Source organism: Agelaius phoeniceus, chromosome 13 (genome assembly GCF_051311805.1).
Source record: "Agelaius phoeniceus isolate bAgePho1 chromosome 13, bAgePho1.hap1, whole genome shotgun sequence".
NCBI lineage: Eukaryota > Metazoa > Chordata > Aves > Passeriformes > Icteridae > Agelaius > Agelaius phoeniceus.
The window spans coordinates 1,534,309-1,553,636 of NC_135277.1; the positions used below are offsets into that span (position 1 = coordinate 1,534,309).

The 19,328-nt window shown below is 47.6% G+C and overlaps 2 protein-coding genes across 14 annotated transcripts in view; one reads left to right on the forward strand and one right to left on the reverse strand.

Moving 5' to 3' along the window:
- Window positions 1-336, reverse strand: part of IQCH (IQ motif containing H) — a 53,642-nt gene extending 53,306 nt beyond the window's left edge. For 8 of the 12 annotated variants that reach the window (XM_077185715.1, XM_077185714.1, XM_077185713.1 and 5 more), the window contains exon 1: window positions 188-336. The gene's annotated coding sequence lies outside the window, so the exon portion shown is untranslated. Of the gene's footprint in view, window positions 1-74 lie in introns of all 12 variants that reach the window. The other 4 variants (XM_077185711.1, XM_077185710.1, XM_077185709.1 and 1 more) reach the window with 4 other exon arrangements.
- Window positions 325-18,030, forward strand: AAGAB (alpha and gamma adaptin binding protein). 2 transcript variants are annotated; one of them, XM_054641973.2, is made up of 10 exons: window positions 325-477; window positions 4,329-4,519; window positions 5,009-5,105; window positions 5,775-5,864; window positions 8,289-8,372; window positions 13,041-13,123; window positions 13,536-13,629; window positions 14,255-14,359; window positions 15,332-15,381; window positions 15,967-18,030. In XM_054641973.2, exons 1-10 carry the CDS (start codon window positions 402-404, stop codon window positions 16,042-16,044), a joined length of 948 nt encoding a protein of 315 aa, XP_054497948.2. In that variant the 5' UTR covers window positions 325-401; the 3' UTR covers window positions 16,045-18,030. The 2 variants fall into 2 exon arrangements, with proteins under 2 accessions (XP_054497948.2, XP_077041840.1); XM_077185725.1 differs by lacking the exon at window positions 8,289-8,372.
- Window positions 18,031-19,328: the final 1,298 nt, after the last annotated feature.

Sequence of the window (19,328 nt, forward strand, 5' to 3'; positions counted from 1 at the left end):
GCCCGAGCCCCGCTCCCACCCGCTGCCCCTCAGGCAGGACCGAGCCCCGCGCGTCCCCCGTCCCCTCACAGCACCGGCCGCGCTGCGCTCAGCCCAGGGATGACCCGGGGTGTCCCGGCTGCTCTGCCGGGGCAGGAGAGGCCGGTCCGGGCAGGGAGGTGCCGGTCCCGGCGCTGTCCGAACCCACCCGGCAGCGCCGGCCCCGCTCCGGCCGCGGCCATGGCGGCACCGCCGCTCCCGGCAACGGGACGCGCCGGCTGGGCCGCACCATCCGCCCCGCCGCCGGGGGGGGGACGGCGCATCCAGCGGGGCCGAGCCCGCGCTCCGCCCGGTCCCTCCCCCAGCCGCCCCCCCCGCGGGCGGTGGTAGCGGCGCGGCGGAAGGGGCGCGGCGCGGGCGCCATGGCGGCGGCAGCGCGGCCGCTGGCGCTGCTCACCAGCTGTGCCGCGGGCTTCGCGCCCGAGGAGCTCGTCAAACGTGAGTCGGGGCCGCCGCGGCGCCCCAGCGGGCGGAACCAGGGGCCGCGGCTTGCCCGCACCCGCGCGAACCGGGCTGGCAGCGGCTCCCTCTAGCCCCGGCCCTCAGGGGGGCTGTTTTCCCCTCAGGATCGCCGCCATCCCCTCACAGATTCAATTTTCCCCTCAGGGTCACCGCCATCCCCTCACGGACCCAGTTTTCCCCTCAGGGTCGTTGCTGTCCCCTCACGATCCCAATTTTCCCCTCAGGGTCACCGCCGTCCCCTCACGATCCCAATTTTCCCCTCAGGGTCGCCGCCGTCCCCTCACGATCCCAATTTTCCCCTCAGGATCTCAGTTCTGCCCTCAGGTTCTCGTTTTTCCCGTTAAGGTCTCCTCTCAGTTGTCCCCTCAGGACAGGGGGATCGCAGCCCCCGACCCCTGGCAGAGGGTGCGAGGAGCCTCCTCAGTGCTTTAAGGAAATAATTCACCTCTTTCTCAGTGCGGAAGGACTAAAAAGCAAAGCTAAAAATTCGGTCTGTCCTGCAGCTGGTGGAATTGCAGCTTACACTCGGTACCGAGTACATAGAACTCATTCAGCAGGAAGTGGTTTTCCTGGGAACCAGTTGCTGTTTTTCTGGCTCGAAAGGGGAACACAAGATCTGATAGTAGAGGAAACCGTGGTGCAATTTCTGGTATTTTAAAATTGGTGGATTCCAGGAAGAAGCTGTTCATGGCCTTGGTGGGTTGCCTATGGTAGGACAGCCCTGGTTTCTAGGGAGCTCATGAACAGTTTGCTGTGCACACTGAGATGTAGAATTTATCTCCCTCAAATCTTCTCTGGATTTTTTTTTTTCTCTCTTTCTGAGCAATTCTTACTTAGGACCTCACCAAGCACAAGGCTGCCCCTTTAACGAGGTGGAGGGAGCACAGAACTGGCTCCCTCCACCTCATTAAAGCACATTTTGAAACAAAAATAACAGTACAAGATATGCAAAGGCTTCTCTGTCAAAGCAGCTGCAGGACACTGAATTATTTAAAGATTCCACAACAAAAATATTATTATTAGCTTATTTTTGAGGAAGGTATAAGCAAATTGGAAGGAATTACTCAAGGTTCCTCTAGGTTTCCCCTTTGATTACTTTGCACAGTGAAATGAAACAGGTAGGTGAGCAAAAAGCTACTTAATCTGAGAAAATCTTAAAATGTAAGCTCAGATATTTTTAAAAGTAGTACTCACTTTGAAATATCTCAGCTTCCACTGCTCCCAGTTCCAAATCTGGAGTCTTGTCTGTGTGTCCTCTGACTGGGTTACATTAAAATCCTCCTGAAAGAAATAAAATCATTGGATAAAATAAATACCATCAGCATCTTAAGTCCCTGCTTTGTATAACAAGTGACATTAAATCCGAGGCAGCAGACTGTAAAACATTCAAGGACACACAGGCAGGGACGGGGCAGCAGTGGGGAAGGTTTGGTGAGGTGAAAGAACCTGCCAGAACTTTCCAGGCCAATTCCAAGACTTTTTCCAGGCTTTTTCTCCTGTTCAGTGGGAAATGCCTTGAGGATGAGAAGCAGCTGATGGTACACTTGCTAGATATATTTTTATTTGTTTAGGTTCCTCTGAATGCTTTAATTCATGGGACACTGTGGCAAAACAAAGCTATTTATAAGTGCTCAACATAGATCTGCCTGTTATTATTGTGATGTATTTGTGACAAAACTGCAAATAAGATTGGTTCAGTTTTCATTCTGTCTGATGTGATTGCTCTTCCTTTTCTTTCTGGATTTTTCCCACTCCCCTCCTCCCCAGCATATTTGGGTTCTCTTTACTCCTTGGTGTAATTCTAGGAGTATTTTTAATGGCTTATTCCACCAGGTGGCTCTCAAGGCCCAGAATGTGGGAACTGCTCCATGTACCTGACAGCTCTGAGGATTTGGGAGCATTTAGGGCATTGTGTTCTTAAAACATTTATTCAATCTGAAAAACACTATGAAAAGTGGTAAATATCTTAATCCCTTTGGGAAAAAAACCTGCAAAAAGAAGTTGTAATCATTAAAAAATTATTAATAGACACACAATGTGCTAAAAGTGCTGAAATACTACTTGGGTATTAGAGAACAGGGCAATTACTGGGAGAGAAATTTCACAGGGAACTGGCAAAATCCCAGCACGAAGGATGGGTAATCAGCAGCACAATGGGATGAAAGAAAACCCCTCAAAATACAGGAACCAGCAGCAGGTAATAGGAAATGGGACATGGCCTCATTCTAGCAATGCTTTCAGACCTCAATTTGTCCATGAACTCTTCTAAAAAACGTCCCTTCCAAGGCAGATGTGAATTTCATATCAGCTTTTGAAACCCTTTTCTGAGGGCTCTTTCCCTTGGTTTCCTGGTCAGGGTGACTGACTCAGGTGACTTTGGAGCTGATTTTCTTCCTCACCCCGTTTTCCTCTCTAAGTCTTACTGCTGATTTTCTGGGTTTCAGTAATTCCTGTGGACCCTTTTATTCTTAGCCTCGTGGGGCATTGACTTGTAATTCTGTTAGCTCAGACTGATTTTAATTTACTTATTTTTAACTGTCAAAACACTAGTAAAGGGAAATTAATACCATATTCAAAACAAAACCTCTGAGAATACAAAGCTCAGAACCCGGGTTTGTTTTGTGGTGACTCAGATCTTTGTCCCCCAGCTCCAAAGTGAGCTGGGTAATCTGAGCAGGGAATATCATCTGATTAAAGATGATCATCTGAAATAATCTGAAAAATAATTGCCTTCCAAAATAAATCAAACTTGAACCTGGAAAAATCATTTTGATGTGGCACTTCTTATTTTAAGCAACCTTGAGAGAAGACTCCTGTTTCATCCTCTTAAGGAGGAAATGGCTACAGGTTTCTGTTTCCAAGGTCACATTTCTCCCTCAGGGCTGCAAATAATCCTGGTTTACAGCTCTCCCTGCCTTGTGCCCGTGCTCATTCACCAGATCCATTTCTCAGCTTTGCAGTTCAGTTGTAAAAATCACTGCAGCCTTGGCAAGGAGGCTTTCCTGTCTCTTTACTAATCAGATACAGATAAATTCAAATTCATCTCCAGACTATTTGGGGAACAGCCTGTTCCAGCAGCTCCAGGAACTGTCAGTACCTTAAAATACAAATCCTTGAAAAGCCATGGGCTTTATTCTTTAACTCTTCTCCTGCCCCAGGCAATTCTGGATGACTCAGTCCATTTTATAAATAATTGACCTGTGTTCCAAAGTGTCCATGAGTTCATCCAGCCTGAGCAAGATTTCCTGGCCTTTCCCCCAAGGAATAATGGGATGCTCTGCTCCCAGCCCTGCTCCAGCTCCAGGAGTGTTCCTGCCTTGGAGGGCAGAGCTTGACAGCACCTGAGCACAGCACTGGATTTTAATGGTGGAGCTCCTACATGGAATTTCATGGGAATTACAGCTGCATTGTAGGAACTGGGTTTATTTTCTCATTAGTTACCTTCAGCTCTTAGTCACAGTTAAACAGATCTTTACATCTCAAAGAGCATGCAAGGGTTGTAATAAAGCTTAGGTTTTCTCTCCATACATCCTGTTTACAGATACTAAGTTTGAGGTTAACACTTAAAAGGGCATTTCCAGGAAAACAAAAGGCTTTCTGCAGTTCTGGGTCATATTTTATATTGAAAACTAGAAAATAAACTCTTTTGAAAGCTAAGCAGTAAAATCTGGGACAGAGTAACAAATTGAGTTGAATTTTTAAAGATCTTGATTATGTACTGGTTTATTATAGTAAAGATGGATCTGCATTGGCTCTGTACTTTCCTAGACAAATGATTTTCTTGCTGCTGCTGTTCCTCTTCTCCTCACCCATTTTCTGTCCTGCAGGTATCACAGGAACAGATGACCTTTCTGTGGGTGCAGTAACAAGTGGAAGAGTGAATTTCTACCCCTGGACAATAGATAACAAATACTATTCTGCAGATATTCATCTCTGTGTGGTCCCAAACACATTCCACGTGACTGCAGAGATCGCTGAGGCTGTGCAGGCATTCCTTGTGTACTTTGACAGCACAACAGTAAGGGCTCTTCTGCTTCATTCTCCTGCCTTAGCACAGTGAGAGCCATAAAGCAGAATCTCCACCCATCCCCTTTAAGCTGTTCTCTTCATTGGCAGAAGATCAATATTCAATACTAAATATTCAATTTCCCTGCTAACAATAGCAGCAGTTTCCTTCTCTCTCAACTCCTCTCCTCCAGCTGGAAGAGGGGTTTTCAGGAGCCATTATGCCACCATGGCAAATCCATCTGCCAGCTTTGTTCCTAGCTGCTGCTGCTTCTTAAAGGCCCCTTTAGGACAGACAAAATTTAGGGAGCTAAACATAAAATTCAGGGCATTTCACCCAAAATTGTTTCTACTAAACCAGCAGCAGTGAAAACTGGTAAAAAGCAGAAACCAGAAGGTTGAGACAAAAAAAGCCTATTTCTTTATATAATTCAATTCTAATACTATTAAAAACTAAAGTATTGCAGGATGTATTCCAAGAACACTTTTCTTTTCCCTGCAGAAAACTGGACTGGAGGGTGTCTCTGAATGGCTGCCCCTGACAGAAGAGTGGCTGCCAGAAGTGATGATCCTGGTTTGTGACAGGGTGTCTGAGAACGGTAGGAGAGCCAAAGAACTCCCACCCTCACCTAGAGCCATTAGCCTGCATAATAATTGACTTTCTAATTACATCAGCAATTACCTCTCAGTCTGGGTGAGACTGGCCTGGAGAGCTCAGGGGAGCAGCAGCTGAAGCCTTCAGTGGGATGTGGTTAGAACACAGTCAGAATTTTACCAGATTGCTCAGAGTCAGCTCTGTCCTGCCACTGCAGGGGGACTAAAAAACATTCCTGGTGCTGGATGTGCTCGATCCTGCTGAAAAACACGGGGAGCACTTGGTTGTTGATGCCATTTTTTTGACATTTGGACACTGAGCTCACACATTTGCTGTGTTTCTAGACAGCAGCAAGCTGGGAGGTGCAGATGTGTCCCTGCAGCTCAATTCAGTGTCAGACCCAGAGTTAACAGAAGTCTTCATTCACACCTACATTGATTGTACCCTCTGCAAACCCATTTGATTCTATTCCTCAGTTCCAAGGAGGAGTTGAACTCTATTTTTGGAAGCCACAGTGAATGGAGGATCCATGCCAGCTGCTCTACATTTCCCATACACTCCAGAGCAAGCAAACAACTTTGAGGGAATAAAACACAGCTACATCATCTGATAAATATGCTGGTACTGGTCTCAAATCTGCACCTTTAATACCCATTTTTGTCTCCCAATTTAGGTGTAAGCAGACAGAAAGCTCAAGAATGGTGCATCAAGCATGGCTTTGAGCTGGTAGAGCTCAGCCCTGAGGAGCTGCCTGATGAAGATGGTAGGTCTGCTGCTTCTCTTGCCCTTTTGAGAGTGAAAAGTGCCCCAAAACACCTTTGCAGTAAAGTTATGCCCCTTGCAGTTGTTGATGTGCCCCATGATTACAGCATGGAATGCTCGGGTTGGTGGGGCTGAGTCTCAGCTAGAAAAGGTCAGGAGGGGGAGGAGGTGATTTCCTCTGAGAAATTCCATCTGTCCCCTCCCAAATCCAGCTGCTGTTTGTGCAGCACCTACGTCAAAATAATATCTGCTCCTTTTTTTGGCACTGCCCTAAGACCGTATTGATACATCAGAAGTTTATATTCTGCTTGGAAAATCAACCTAAAGAAACATTTTTGTGCATGATGGCAGAAAAATTCTGGTTTTAAAAAGACTTGAAAACTATTTTGTGCCATCTTGGTACAAACAGTGACATGATAGGCTGAAAATGGCAGCTTGTTAAAAGCATTTCAGAGCAACAGGAGCTGTTACACAGGAAATAAACCAGTTTCAGAATCACTGGCTGCCCAACATTTATAACTTGAACAAAAAAACCAGCAAGAAGAGTCAGAAGTGTGGTGTTCCACTCTTGAAAAGTGACTGTGCATTTCCTGACAGCCTTATCAGCATCAGCCTTATCTCCTCACTTCAGTGACATAAAAAAGCATTTTCACCTTACCTCTCTGGAGTAAAATGAGATAACTGCGGGCTGGAGAGGAATCACTCACTAACATTTGCTCTATTTCAGGTTCTGCAAGCACATTGCAGCCACCAAAAAGAATTCACTATAAAATCCTCACTGGAACACATCCCTCCCCTTTCCCCCCTTTAAAGGCTACTAAAATTGGATCTTGAGGAGCTGAGAAGTGTCCCTCTCTCCCCAGCATGCCTTTAAAAATGTTTCCCTTTAAGTCAAGGAGGGAGATTTACAGATTTGATTCACAGAAACCGGGAAAATCGGAAGTGAAGGCTCCTTAGACTAAACAAACACTAATTGCTTTAAAAATAGTAACCTTTAATCAAGTTATTTGTCTATTGAATAATTCTTGTAAAGAACAAGCTCTTTACCATTTACAGGAACAAGCTCTTTACCATTTCTTTAATGGGAGTAATAACAAGTCAGGATGTTAATTTGTGGAATATGGGGATACATGTTCTTTCCTAGCTGTTTAATCTGGTAGTTGATTCACTGTGAGTCATGCAGAGGAGGAACTGTGTTCCTGTGAGTAACTTATTTACCCCCCAAACATTCTGGGTGAGTTACAAAAGGCACAACAGATGCTGTAAACACACTGGGCCAATCTCTGCTCAAAATTCAGACATTTCAGGCAGCTCATCTCAAATAAACTGGAACTTTTGTTTTGACTCATTGTCAGTTGTTTGCACAGTCAGGACAAGAGCTCCAAACTGGGACTCTTGATAATGACTCTGATATCAAACCAAACAGCATCATCACACAGGGCAAAACATCTGATTTCAGCCTCAAATGCATTTCTAAAGGCAGTTTCAGTTACTGCACCTGATCCCTGAGGCACTTGAGCTTGATTTCTAAACAAAAACAGTTTTGTATCCAAAGGATTGTTTGGGTGGGTTTTTTTTTCCTTTGTCAACCTGCACAAACATGGGAAGCTGACTAAACTGAGGAAATGGGAAAACTGACTTGATCCAAAGTGGTGTCAGATCTATTCAGTAAATAAATTAAAATCTGAATAATGCTTTCCCTGGGCTTTCAAGTTCCTGTAATTCCTGGGATTACTGGAACTTTTGGAGTAAGATATTGTGGGGACAGCTTTGCAATATTCCTTTCCATTTTTTACAGGCATCACACCCTTTTAAAATGGTTGTCTCAAGTTCTTTACTTTCTAAAAGAAAGAAAAATAATTCTGGTATCTATTTTCTAATATATTTCTATGCTGTAAAGCATTGTAAAAGATCTTGGGGTGAAAAATTCAAGTTTCTTGTCTGTTGCTATAAAATTTATATATATACTATAAAGTATAATATACTGTCATATTATTTGTTATAATTCACTGGTTTGTTATTTATTATTTATTAATATTTATAATTATATTAAAGTATATTATAATTTTATAATATGCTATAAAGATGTTACGTAGTGTAGGCCTCCTGCTAAATATTTAACCAAAAGGATTTAGATACCTGCAAAATGCTGAGCCCACAATTCATTATCCCTAATTTAGATACCTGCAAAATGCTGAGCCCCAGTTCATGATCCCTGGCAGCTCAGCCCAAGAATGAGGCATTAATTTACATTTGCTTGGCCTCTCACCAATCAAAGGGGACAAACCTGTGTTTTGTACCAGGAGCAGAGCTGACAATGATTGGGAGAAGCCAGGAGGGGCCTTCAGCCCAGCTCTGGAGGCACGGGGTGGTGTCTGGAGCTGTTTGCAGGAGTTCTCAGAGCCCTCTCTGTGTTCTGGTGCAGATGATTTCCCCGAGTCCACGGGAGTGAAGCGCATCGTGCAGGCGCTCAACGCCAACGTCTGGTCCAACGTGCTGATGAAGGGTGGTAGGTGCCCCTGGGCCTGGCCCTGCAGGCTGGGGAGCTCAAAGGGAGCAGCTCAAAGGGCCAGCACAGGCCCAGCTGCACACTCTGGCACCTGCCCCAGGGAGCAGCAGGGCCCAGGCCTTGCTGTCATCCCCCCTTGATGTCACAGGCAGTGGGTGGATCTATCACAGAATGCTGCCGTGCTTTGGGGTGGGAGGGACCTTAAAGCTCAGCTTGTCCTCTGTGCCAGGCTGCTCCAAGCTCACCCAGCCTGGCCTTGGACACTTCCACCCACAGCTTCTCTGTGCCAGGGCCTCACCACCCTCACAGGAAAGGATTTCTGTGTAAAACTGCTCCTGTTCCAGCACCTGCTCCCGTTTCCTCTCTGCTTTAACTTGCACTCTACCAATAATTTGATAAATATTTAAATATTCCACTAATCCTGCAGGTTGCAATGAAAACTCAAAGTTTGTTCTACCAAACTCCAGTAGGAAATAGGTTGTAATTATCAGCTTTATCAGACTGATACATGCTTCAGTGTAGAAGCAAAGGTTAAATCCCACATTTGTTGTAGAGGATTTTTGGTTTGTTTTTTAAATTTTTGAACTAAGGAGAAGAATAGCAAGTGCAGAGATGAGATTTAGCAAAGGAGCCATGTCAAACATTCAAGGGCTGTTTTTGCTACAGAAAACCCCACTTGAGTACATGGAAACCACAGATTTTATTTACAACAGTGCAAAGAATGGGCAACCCCAGATAATTTCCTGAGGAAGCTGAATATCAGGTAGAATTAGAATTTGGAAAAATCACTTTAGCCTTACAGTCATCAGAAAAGGAAATGCTGTGGTTACAAGGGTAGATCCTTCCATTTACTTGAAAACCTTTAATTGCCTTTCTAATCACACAAACAGCTGCAGCAAATGTAGGAAGCTAAAACTCTTCAGGAGTGCTTGGCCTGGAATTTCTTATTCACAAAGCCTCATCCCACCACCAGCCTCCCAACACCTCTCTGCTCCCTGATGTCCCATTTCCCACTGCTGTGGCTTCTCCCTTCCCACAGCCATTAACTGTGGAATGATTGAAGGCCCTGAGAGGCTGCTGTGTCTGCAAGGTGCTTGCTGGGACTCAGTAAAACCAGGATGAGGATTATTAACCTGCATTTTTTAATGCAGCTTTTTGAGGAGTTCTCATTCCCCATCAGAACTGAGGTGAAGGTGGGCCCTGACTCAGTGTAACCATTGCAGAGAGCCAGGTAACCTTGGCAGATGCTGTCAGGTTATCTCACTTGTGCTAAAAATGGTTTTTTAACAACACATTTCCTGTATTTGCCAGATGCCACCTTAGAGAACAGCAGAATTTAGTCACATGCTCAGTTCCTCACAGGGGGGAAACTCCTGCACATCACTGCTGTGTTCTGTAAAGGTCAGGCTCCTTGAAAAATCCTGATTTTTCTCTGTGCACAGCACCAGCCCCTCACAGCACTGCTGCACCACCACCAACCCCTCAGGAAGTCAGCTATATTTGGAAGGTGTTGCAGCCTGACTGTGCCTTCAAAGGGAAATTGTTGAGCTCATTTTGCTTAAAATAACACTTTTTACAACCTGTAACATATCTTTTGTTTTCAGCTTCCTCCAGATCCTAGAAACTGGCTGCCATGTAAATCCAACTTTAGCTTTTCCACTACAAATGACCTGCAATTCCTGGCTGGTTGGGAACCATGCAGGGAAGAGTTACCAGAGACCCTAAGAGAGTGCCAGTAGTAAATGTCTACTAGCAAATACTTACAGCACTGTTAGGTGCAGCCTTAATTCAAACACCTGTTTCCATGAGAATTTAAATTTACAGACAGAGCAGGAATAGCCTTTTTCAAGCACAAACACCAGACTCATTATTTTATTGCATTAAGCCCCAACACAATTCTTGTCAAGCTGCAGGGTTTTTCACACACCTATTTGTTAAAATTTTAAACTTCAGGTTTTTTTCTCTCACCATTAGATGCATTGTTCTCACACAGTTCCATAAAAAGAATTAAATGTAGCACAGTTGAATTAGAAGCAAATTTACACCAAGTAAGGAATCCCACGTGCTCTGTGAGTAAATGGAGCAGCGTTATCTCTACTCCAGGCCAAAGGAGCAGCCTTACCTGGGACTCTGCCAGGAACAAATCCTCCCTGGAGCTGGTGTAGGGTTGGTTCTCCAGGCCTTGGGGCTCCCTTCAGTCTCTGGAAGTTTTCTTGAGCAGGAGAACGTGAGGGATTCTCCAGGTAACACATTTCCCTCCCCACAGAGGTATTAAACTGCTGTTAACCTTCCCTGTCTCTGCAAGAGCCTCTGTGGCAAGAAGAGAAACCATTGCCAGCCCTCCAGGAGAGGCTGCTTGGCTTCTTTCCTGCTTAAATCCCAGCCTGAGTGATCCCAGGTGAAGCTGCTTACCTCAGGTGGGGCCAGGAATGAGCCTGGCTCTAATCACAGCTAATTAACCTGAGTTAGGGAGGCCATTTAAACAAATGGTGAATTTTGATGTGTTAATTCCAGTTTTATGTGTAAGGATCACCATGTGTCAGCTAGAGACAGACAGGAGGAATGATAATAGGTAAAGGTGGTGGGAAATACTTGGCCATGAAACTGGAATCTGGGAATGCTGAATCCATGTTCAGAGCATCATAAGTGATTCCTGTGCCACTACAGAGAACATGGAATGGGGAATGGTTTGGGTGGCAAGGGACCCTAAATCCCATTGCACCCCTGCAGGGGCAGCCCCAGCTGCTCTGGGCCCCACCATAGCCACTGACTCCTCCAGTAAGTGGGATGAGCTAATTTTTGGCTTTCCTGCCTCAAGAACGCTGTGTAAGGCATCACCCACTTCCCAAATTGCACCCAGAAGTTGCAATAACTTCTACATCCAATAAATGGAGTTTATAGGAAGGGTTTTCCAAGGGTGTGCCTGCAACCAAGTGTTGTGTCTGCCTCCTCCCTAAACGTGGACCTAGGGACAAATAGCTGCTGTTCAGAGATCCCTCTTGCACACTCCAGGTTTTTCAGAAGGGGATGACATTTGTAATAACTCTGGCTGAGGTTCTGCAGTGTTGGAGGAGGGAATGTGGAGCCACTGCCATGTTTCTGTGCAGGACAGACTCTAATCCCAGCTATGAACGAGGGCCATGATTAGATCACTGCATCCACCCTCTGCCAGTGTGGGAATGTTCTTTCTCCAGGACATTCTGCACTGCAGTGTCCAACCTTGCCTGAGGTGACTCAGAAATTGGCTCCATGTCCACCTTCACAGCTTCCCCAAAGCCAGCTCTCAGCTCAGCCCATGAAACTGGGGAAGCTGCTTTGCTTTGGGATGCAAATCCCAAACTTTATCCTGCAGTCCCTGTTCACTGACCTGCTGGGCTTCATGGGCAGCTGGAGGTTTTCCAGGGAATTCATTCAGCTCCACTGCTTCACTTCTTCCCACCCCTTTGGCCAGGGATCTGCTAAAGCAGCAAAAGGGGACAAAGCAGAGCCAGTGGCCCCAAACACCTGCCAGGGATGGAGCAGAACAGATCAGCTGCAGGAGCAGGGAACGGGACTCAGGAATTCTGACATGGAGATGTGTTTGTGTGAGTGCTGGATGGGCCCAGTTACACATCCAGCCCCTCAGAAGGAGAGGCTGCAGAAATGGCAAGGAAATTTGGGCAGAGCATCCAAATGACATCACCTCAACAGTTGAGTCTAGAGCTTAGTCATGAGTGTAATAATTTAGAACATACTTCATTTAAAAAGTAACATTAAATCTCTCTTCTGGCAGAAGTCATTGTTTCCTGGCTATTTCTGGTACAATAACTTCACATTTTTTCAGTTTTAGTTGACTAAAATACAAAGGTTTGCAGAAAAATCTCCTGAGTGCCTTGTATAACTGAAAATATTTACTACTCAGTGCAAGGCCAGTTTGTATTGAGTAGTAAACTGACTTAAAAAAACCTGACTTAGTAAAAAACACCTCATCATATCACCCATTATGCACATACTTTTATATAAAACAGGTTTAAAAATACAGACAGTTCAAATTAAAAATACTGCACCACATTTATTATCTCAGATGACTGTTTGGGTTTGAAATCACTTTTTAGGTTGGGTTTTAAAACAGCATTGAGATACACCCTAGGCCAGCAGTGGGGAGAACCCAGAGCACGTTGCAGTGAGAAGAAGCCCTGGATTTGATGGGTGACTCCACCCAGGAATTCTGAATTGGATATTTAACAGTTTTCTTTGCCATGACTGTTGTGCTCAGCCTGTTCAGGCTGTGAGCAGAGGCTCTCCTTGCCTTTCCTGAATCCAACCTCAGACTCGGGGCTGCTTCCCATGGGGGTTAAACCTGGGCACCAGCAGCAGCAGATTCTGCTTCTGGATTTTCCAGCTGTGTCATTTGGAATTTACCAGCTCAGATCCCAATGGAGCAGAGGCTTCCAACAAGCTCTAAAAAGACCCCACATCTCCTGTGGCTCACATTCTCTTCCCTGGGGGGAATATTTAGCAGCTAACGGTGCAGACACAGTTGAAAGCTTAGAACTGGTGTGAAATTTCTGCTTAAAATGTGTTTTCAAGTGCTCTGGCAGAGTTTTCCGTGGTGCTGTGGAATACCCCCTCTCCCACCTGGCCAGCCCCAGTATTGGCAGTAATTTTGCACTTTGTGCTTTGTTGCAGACAGGACCCAGGGCTTTGGTCTCCTCAGCACCTTGGCAGGAGCAAACAGGAGCCGTGGCTGTGGAGAGACCCCGGAGACAGAAGTAAACAGTGATTCCAGTAATTCCAGTAATTGCTGCTTCCTGCTCTGCTCAGGCCCTGCCTTCTTCCATTGGGGGGTGGCTGGGACCTCCCCTTGTGCCACAGAGCCAGAGGAAAGAGCACTAAAGGCTCCATTCAAGATGGGTTTGATTATATCCAGATTATCCCCTTTGGGGCACAACAAAACCTGTCATTCCATGGTGTTACTGCAAAAACCCCAACAAATCCATCCTGAAATGCCTTCATGCAGCACCAATTCCCAGTGCTGCAGAAGGGGCTTTCCATGGCACAGGTTGTGCAGTAACACTTTGAGATAAAGTGCAAGGGTTTGAAGGAAAAGCAGGGAGCACCTGATTTGCTGCTGATGTTTTTTCATGCATTGCTGGATACTGAAATATCTTTGTGTCCTGACAGTCCAACCCATCCCCAGGAGAGAGGGAAGAGTCCCAGTCAGATGGTGGAGAGGATGGAGCTGGCACACACAGCCTGGAGCCTGACAGTGCTGCAGGTGAGCTCAGCAGGGACACAGGGCAACCTGGGGCACACGGCACTGCCAGGGCCAGGAGAGGCCTGGAATCCCTGCAGCATTGCAGGGGAGGGGACTGCCTTACCAGCCCTGTGTGAGATCTGGATCTGTGATGTTCTTCATCAGCTCATCACTCTTTGATTCACTCTGTGTGGACAGATCATCCTGCAATCAGTATTTAAGATTTAAGAAATCTTAAATACTGGATGAGTCACATGTCGTGTATCACAGAATCATGGAATCTGGAATATTTTGGGTTAAAGCTCATCCCCTTCCACCCCCTGCCATGGCAGGGACACCTTCCCCTGTCCCAGGGTGCTCCAGCCCTGTCCAGCCTGGCCTTGGACATTCCAGGGATGCAGGGGCAGCCCCAGCTGCTCTGGGCACCTGTGCCAGGGCCTGCCCACACTGACATGGAAGGATTTCTTCCATAAAATTAATCATCACTGTAACAATGCCATGATTTGTCTTTATGAGCAATCAGTAAATTAAGTGTTTCTTTCTCTCTTATGACATTGGAATTTGCAAATGGGATTTGCAGCTGTTAAAATCCTGGTTTTCTGCTGAGAAACCAGAATCATTTCTCTTCAACCAAGCTGTATTTCAGATCCCATGCTGGATATGGACATCCAGGAGCTGGCCAGCCTGACCACGAGGGATGGGGACCTGGAGAACTTCGAAAGGCTCTTCTCAAAGCTGAAAGAAATGAAAGGTAACACACCAGGAGAAATGGACCTGAGCTCTGGCACCTCCTGCAGGGGCTCAGAGAGAGCCAGGAGTGACTTGGGAAGCTGTGAAATTCCTGTTCTTCTGCCTCAAGTCCTTTAGAGGTAGCTGCTCTTTCCATTCATTTGTCCTTTATCTTGATAATGCTCTTGAAAGCAGCAGATGTTGCACTGGGAGTTCCCAGATCAGGTGCAGGAGCTGCTCTGCAGTTCCCAGATCCAGGGCAGGAGCTGCTCTGCAGTTCCCAGGTCCAGGGCAGGAGCTGCTCTGCAGTTCCCAGATCAGGTGCAGGAGCTGCTCTGCAGTTCCCAGGTCAGGTACAGGATTTGCTCTGCAGTTCCCAGATCAGGTGCAGGAGCTGCTCTGCAGTTCCCAGGTCAGGTACAGGATTTGCTCTGCAGTTCCCAGAGCCAGGGCAGGAGCTGCTCTGCAGTTCCCAGAGCCAGGGCAGGAGCTGCTCTGCAGTTCCCAGGTCAGGTACAGGATTTGCTCTGCAGTTCCCAGATCAGGTGCAGGAGATGCTCTGCAGTTCCCAGATCCAGGTGCAGGAGCTGCTCTGCAGTTCCCAGATCAGGTGCAGGAGCTGCTCTGCAGTTCCCAGGTCCAGGGCAGGAGCTGCTCTGCAGTTCCCAGATCAGGTGTAGGAGCTGCTCCGCAGTTCCCAGATCAGGTGCAGGAGCTGCTCTGCAGTTCCCAGATCAGGTGCAGGAGCTGCTCTGCAGTTCCCAGATCCAGGGCAGGAGCTGCTCTGCAGTTCCCAGATCTCAGGTGCAGGAGCTGCTCTGCAGTTCCCAGGTCCAGGGCAGGAGCTGCTCTGCAGTTCCCAGATCCAGGGCAGGAGCTGCTCTGCAGTTCCCAGATCAGGTGCGGGAGCTGCTCTGCAGTTCCCAGGTCAGGTGCAGGATTTGCTCTCTGCTCCCTCCTGAGTTCACAGCCCCACTCCTCTCCTTCCCCACAGACAAAGCTGCCACGCTGCCTCACGAACAGAGGAAGCTGCATGCAGAGAAGGTGAGCCCTGGGAATTGGGGCGGGATCAGTAAAATGGGCGATTTCTTTCCAAGCCACAGTTCCTGCTCCTGCAGAGTTCCTGGATTAAGAGTAGTGAGAACAAACCACACAGTCCTAGGGAAGACTTGCCAGGTATCTCCCAAAACCTGAATAACCTGGAAGTTTGAAATATCAGAAAAGCATAAAATCCTGAAATGGTTTGGGTTGGAAGGGACCCTAAAGATCATCTCATTCCACCCCACTGCCATAAAAAAGACTTTCCCCTTTGTGAATTCTGAGCTGAAAGCCCTGCAGTCACTGGGGGTGCTGGCCAGCTTCCACAAGTCAATGGAAAAGTCTGGATCTCCTGGACAATGTAATGATGCCTTGAATGGCACAGGTTTTGTAGCACAGGTGCCTCCCATGACCTGAATCATTGCCTCTGTGTTGCTGAAATTCCTTCACCTCAGAGGGGATGTGTTGCACTAACAGACCTGGTTGCCAGATTTAGCTGCTGCTCAGTTCCTGCTCTTTGGATGGGAAATACAAAATCTTCAGTCATGTCATGGGAATTTTCTCCCTTTCCCATCTCTTTTGCCATTGTAGGTGGCCAAAGCCTTCTGGATGGCCATTGGAGGAGACAGGGATGAGATTGAAGGTCTCTCCTCAGATGAAGAAAACTGAATTCCTCTGCAGCTGGAAGTGCCAGAGCAATCCTGAGGGAATGATCCTTCCCTGAATTAGTGTTCATTGCCAAAAACCCCATTTAGCTGTAGCTGCTTCCCTTGGTGACAGCATTCCCCATGTTCCACATTCCACTGCATCTCCTGGCTCCAGAGGCTTTGACTGTCCTGTCTGCTCTCCCAGAGGACTTTGGGAGGTGACACGTGTGTGGTTCAAGGAAACAGTGATGAGTTTACATTTTACAAATGAACATTTTTATGATTTCCTCTCTGGGGTTTAAATAAACAAATGTGCTCCCAGTTATCTCTGCACACAGGGCTGGGGCTTGGGAAGTGACTCCTGAATTCCAAACTGCATTTTTCAGCTGTAGGGCTCTTGGATGGTTTTATGGAGCTTTTCCCAGTTCAGCCTGGCCAGATGAGGATGAGCCATGAGGAGGAGGAGGTTGCTGAGCTCCATCCTGCCAAGTGCCAAAGCCATTACACGTGGCCCCAGGCTTGGATTGTGTTTGGATTTTGCCTGTGTAAGGATGGGGGCTTCCCTGGAGTGTCAGGTGTTGTCTGCACTCCCTGGATTCCCAATGAAATGCCAGATGGCTGCTGCTGCTCCAGGGGTGGAATTCCCTGCCCAAACCTTGTGCAAGGCCTGAAAGAGTGCACGGAGCTGCTCTGGGGAGCTCTGTCCTCAGTGCCCCCACTCCTGTGTGTCCGTCGGGCACAGGGCTCAGCAGGAATTCCCTTTTCCTGGAGGGAGCCCCCATCACTTCCACAGCAGCACAGGCCCAGAGCCTCTGGAATGACGGACATGGAGGGAAGGTGGAGCCTGGTGAGGAGCCTGAGGAGAAAGGGGAGATGCCACCCTGGCTCCTCTGTGCAGGCACAGGCAGTGGATGCATGGGAAGAGGACCCAACAGATTCCCATAGGGCAGAGTCTGGCCCCAAGAACTTTTCCTTACCCATCTGAAAACCCACCCTGTTAAGCACCCTCAGTTAGGAATTCCAGAATTAACTTTTCCAATGTCTCCTGAATTGCCGAGTCCCAGGACACGGGTTTGCCATCGATTCTTGGATGGCTTTATGTTCTGCAGGCACTTTCACAGTGCTCCTTGAACTCCCTTTTTAATGCTGAAGCAAAGGTGAATGTAAATCATCATTCTTGGAATGCTGGGAATCATGTCCTGCATGGACACTGCAGCGTTTAAGGACAAGAACTGCAGCCTCACTGGCAGTTTGGGAAGTGTTTCTCAGCTGAAGCCGGAGCAGGAGCTCCCCCACAGTGAAACACCTGGTTTGGGAAGAGTTCTGGAATTTGAGACAGCCAAGGAAACACCTGCCAGGGACACCTTCCCAGGCAGCTGCGGGGCCTTGCTGTGACTGCACCTTGTCCCAGCACAGGGATGTGGCACAGACTCTGCAGGTGGCTCACTCCAAGCAGGGAATGAATGGTTCCCCATTGGGTTTCCCCACTGCCTTCTCGGTAGCTGAAGATTCTGCCCCTTCTAAATCTTTGTTGTGCAGTGGTGATAAATGGCCAAAGTGCCAAGGGAAGAGAGTGGAGGCAGCGAAGAAAAAATGGACTTGGACACTTTATAAACCCATTCTTTAGATGTGTGATAGAGATGTGACTTTTTAAATTTAATGAGATGGTATCAGTTAAAACCCAGTGCTTTGCTGCCTTTTTATGAGGTAGCAGCAGCTCATTCCCATACTCAAAACTCTTTAAACATGATTTATTGTAAATGTGGGTCTTCTCTGCAGGAGCACAAATCATGGAGGCAGGAAGTGTGGCTGGAGACACTGGGAAATAATTTAATGATCCTTTGAGGTTGTTGTGTTGTGGTTTAAAATCAAGGTTTACTTTGCTGGTGCTTTTTTTTTGTGGGTTGTTTGGGGTTTTTCTGAAGAGACCCTTTGGTTTTGGCTACAGAATTTCTTTACAAAATAAGAAGTTAGAGAAATGAATAAAAGGGGCATTAGTGGAAAAGCAGATTTGTGTCTGTCACTCAGTTTCTCTTTGTGTAGAAGAATTCCCAGTTGGTTCCACAGAATCCCGGAGTGGTTTGGGTTGGAAATGCCCTTAGAGGCCTCCAGTCCCACCCTGCCATGGGCAGGGACAGCCCCAGGTTTGACATCCTTGTCCCAGTTCCAGAGCTGTTGCTGCTGCAGCATTCCCAGTGTTCCTGGGCAGGCCAGGCTGCAGCTGAAGCTCTGGGATGGCAGAGCCTTCCCTGGCACCCGTCCAGCCCTGGCACCCAGCTTTGGCCTGAAGCACCCGTTCCAGGCCGTGCCAGTTCACTCTTTATTCTGGCTGAGGTGTTGAGGTTTTGAATTCCTCCCACCGCCCATGTCCAGCAGGGATTGGGACACCGGGGTGACAGCAGAGCCCCCAGCTCTGCACGGACTCACTGCAGCCTGCCCCAGCTCTGGCAAGCCCAGCACAGAGCCTGGACGAGACCCTTCATTACCACATGGCTGGAAACCCGAGTGGAAAAAGTGTTCTCGTAAATCCTGTCAGGAAAACCAGCCCAAAAGCAGAGAATTCCAGTGAAACCCTCGGGGGCCATGAGGAGTTCACAGCACGGATGGATCCGATCCTGGTGTGCCTTGGAGCCTTCTCGGGGCTCTGCACAGCGCCTGCCCTGAGCCACGGAATGCCAGGGATCTGTCACTGTCCCCGGGGTGGCACCTGCCCCTCGGCCATGGGCTTTGGAATTCTGCCCCTGGGACGGGCAGCCTGGAGGTTAATCAGGAAAACTTCCCCACCAGGAGCACGGGGCGGCCATGGACGGCTCACCGGGGAGGGAGGGTGGAATCTCTGCTCCTCAAGGGTTTTCCCCAGGATTTATTGACTGGACTCGAGTCTGCAGCTCCTCCGTGGAGACACGGCAGGAACTCGGGGTCTGCTCCTGACTGGGCACTGCGGGTGAGCAGTGAATGCTCCTCTGCAGCTCCTGCTCTCCTGAGCTCCCTGCATGGAATTCCAGTGGCACCTTGAACCTGTGAATGCTCAACTGTGCCTGACTTCTCCAGCAACTGGACAGTAAATCCTTGGAGCACAGAACTCCACTTATGCTCACCCCTGAGTCCCATTAGTTAAAAGAACTAAATGCAACTTTAAAATTATTTTTTATAGATTTGACTTTAAATTCTTGAACAAAACTGTCCCAGCTGTAAAAAGAAGGAGGGTCTTACCTGTCACTGAGCTCTTGTGTGCTTTACTGGGATTGCACCAACCTAAGGATGCTGCTGTGTCCCAATCACTGTCATGGCAACACTCTCAAACTG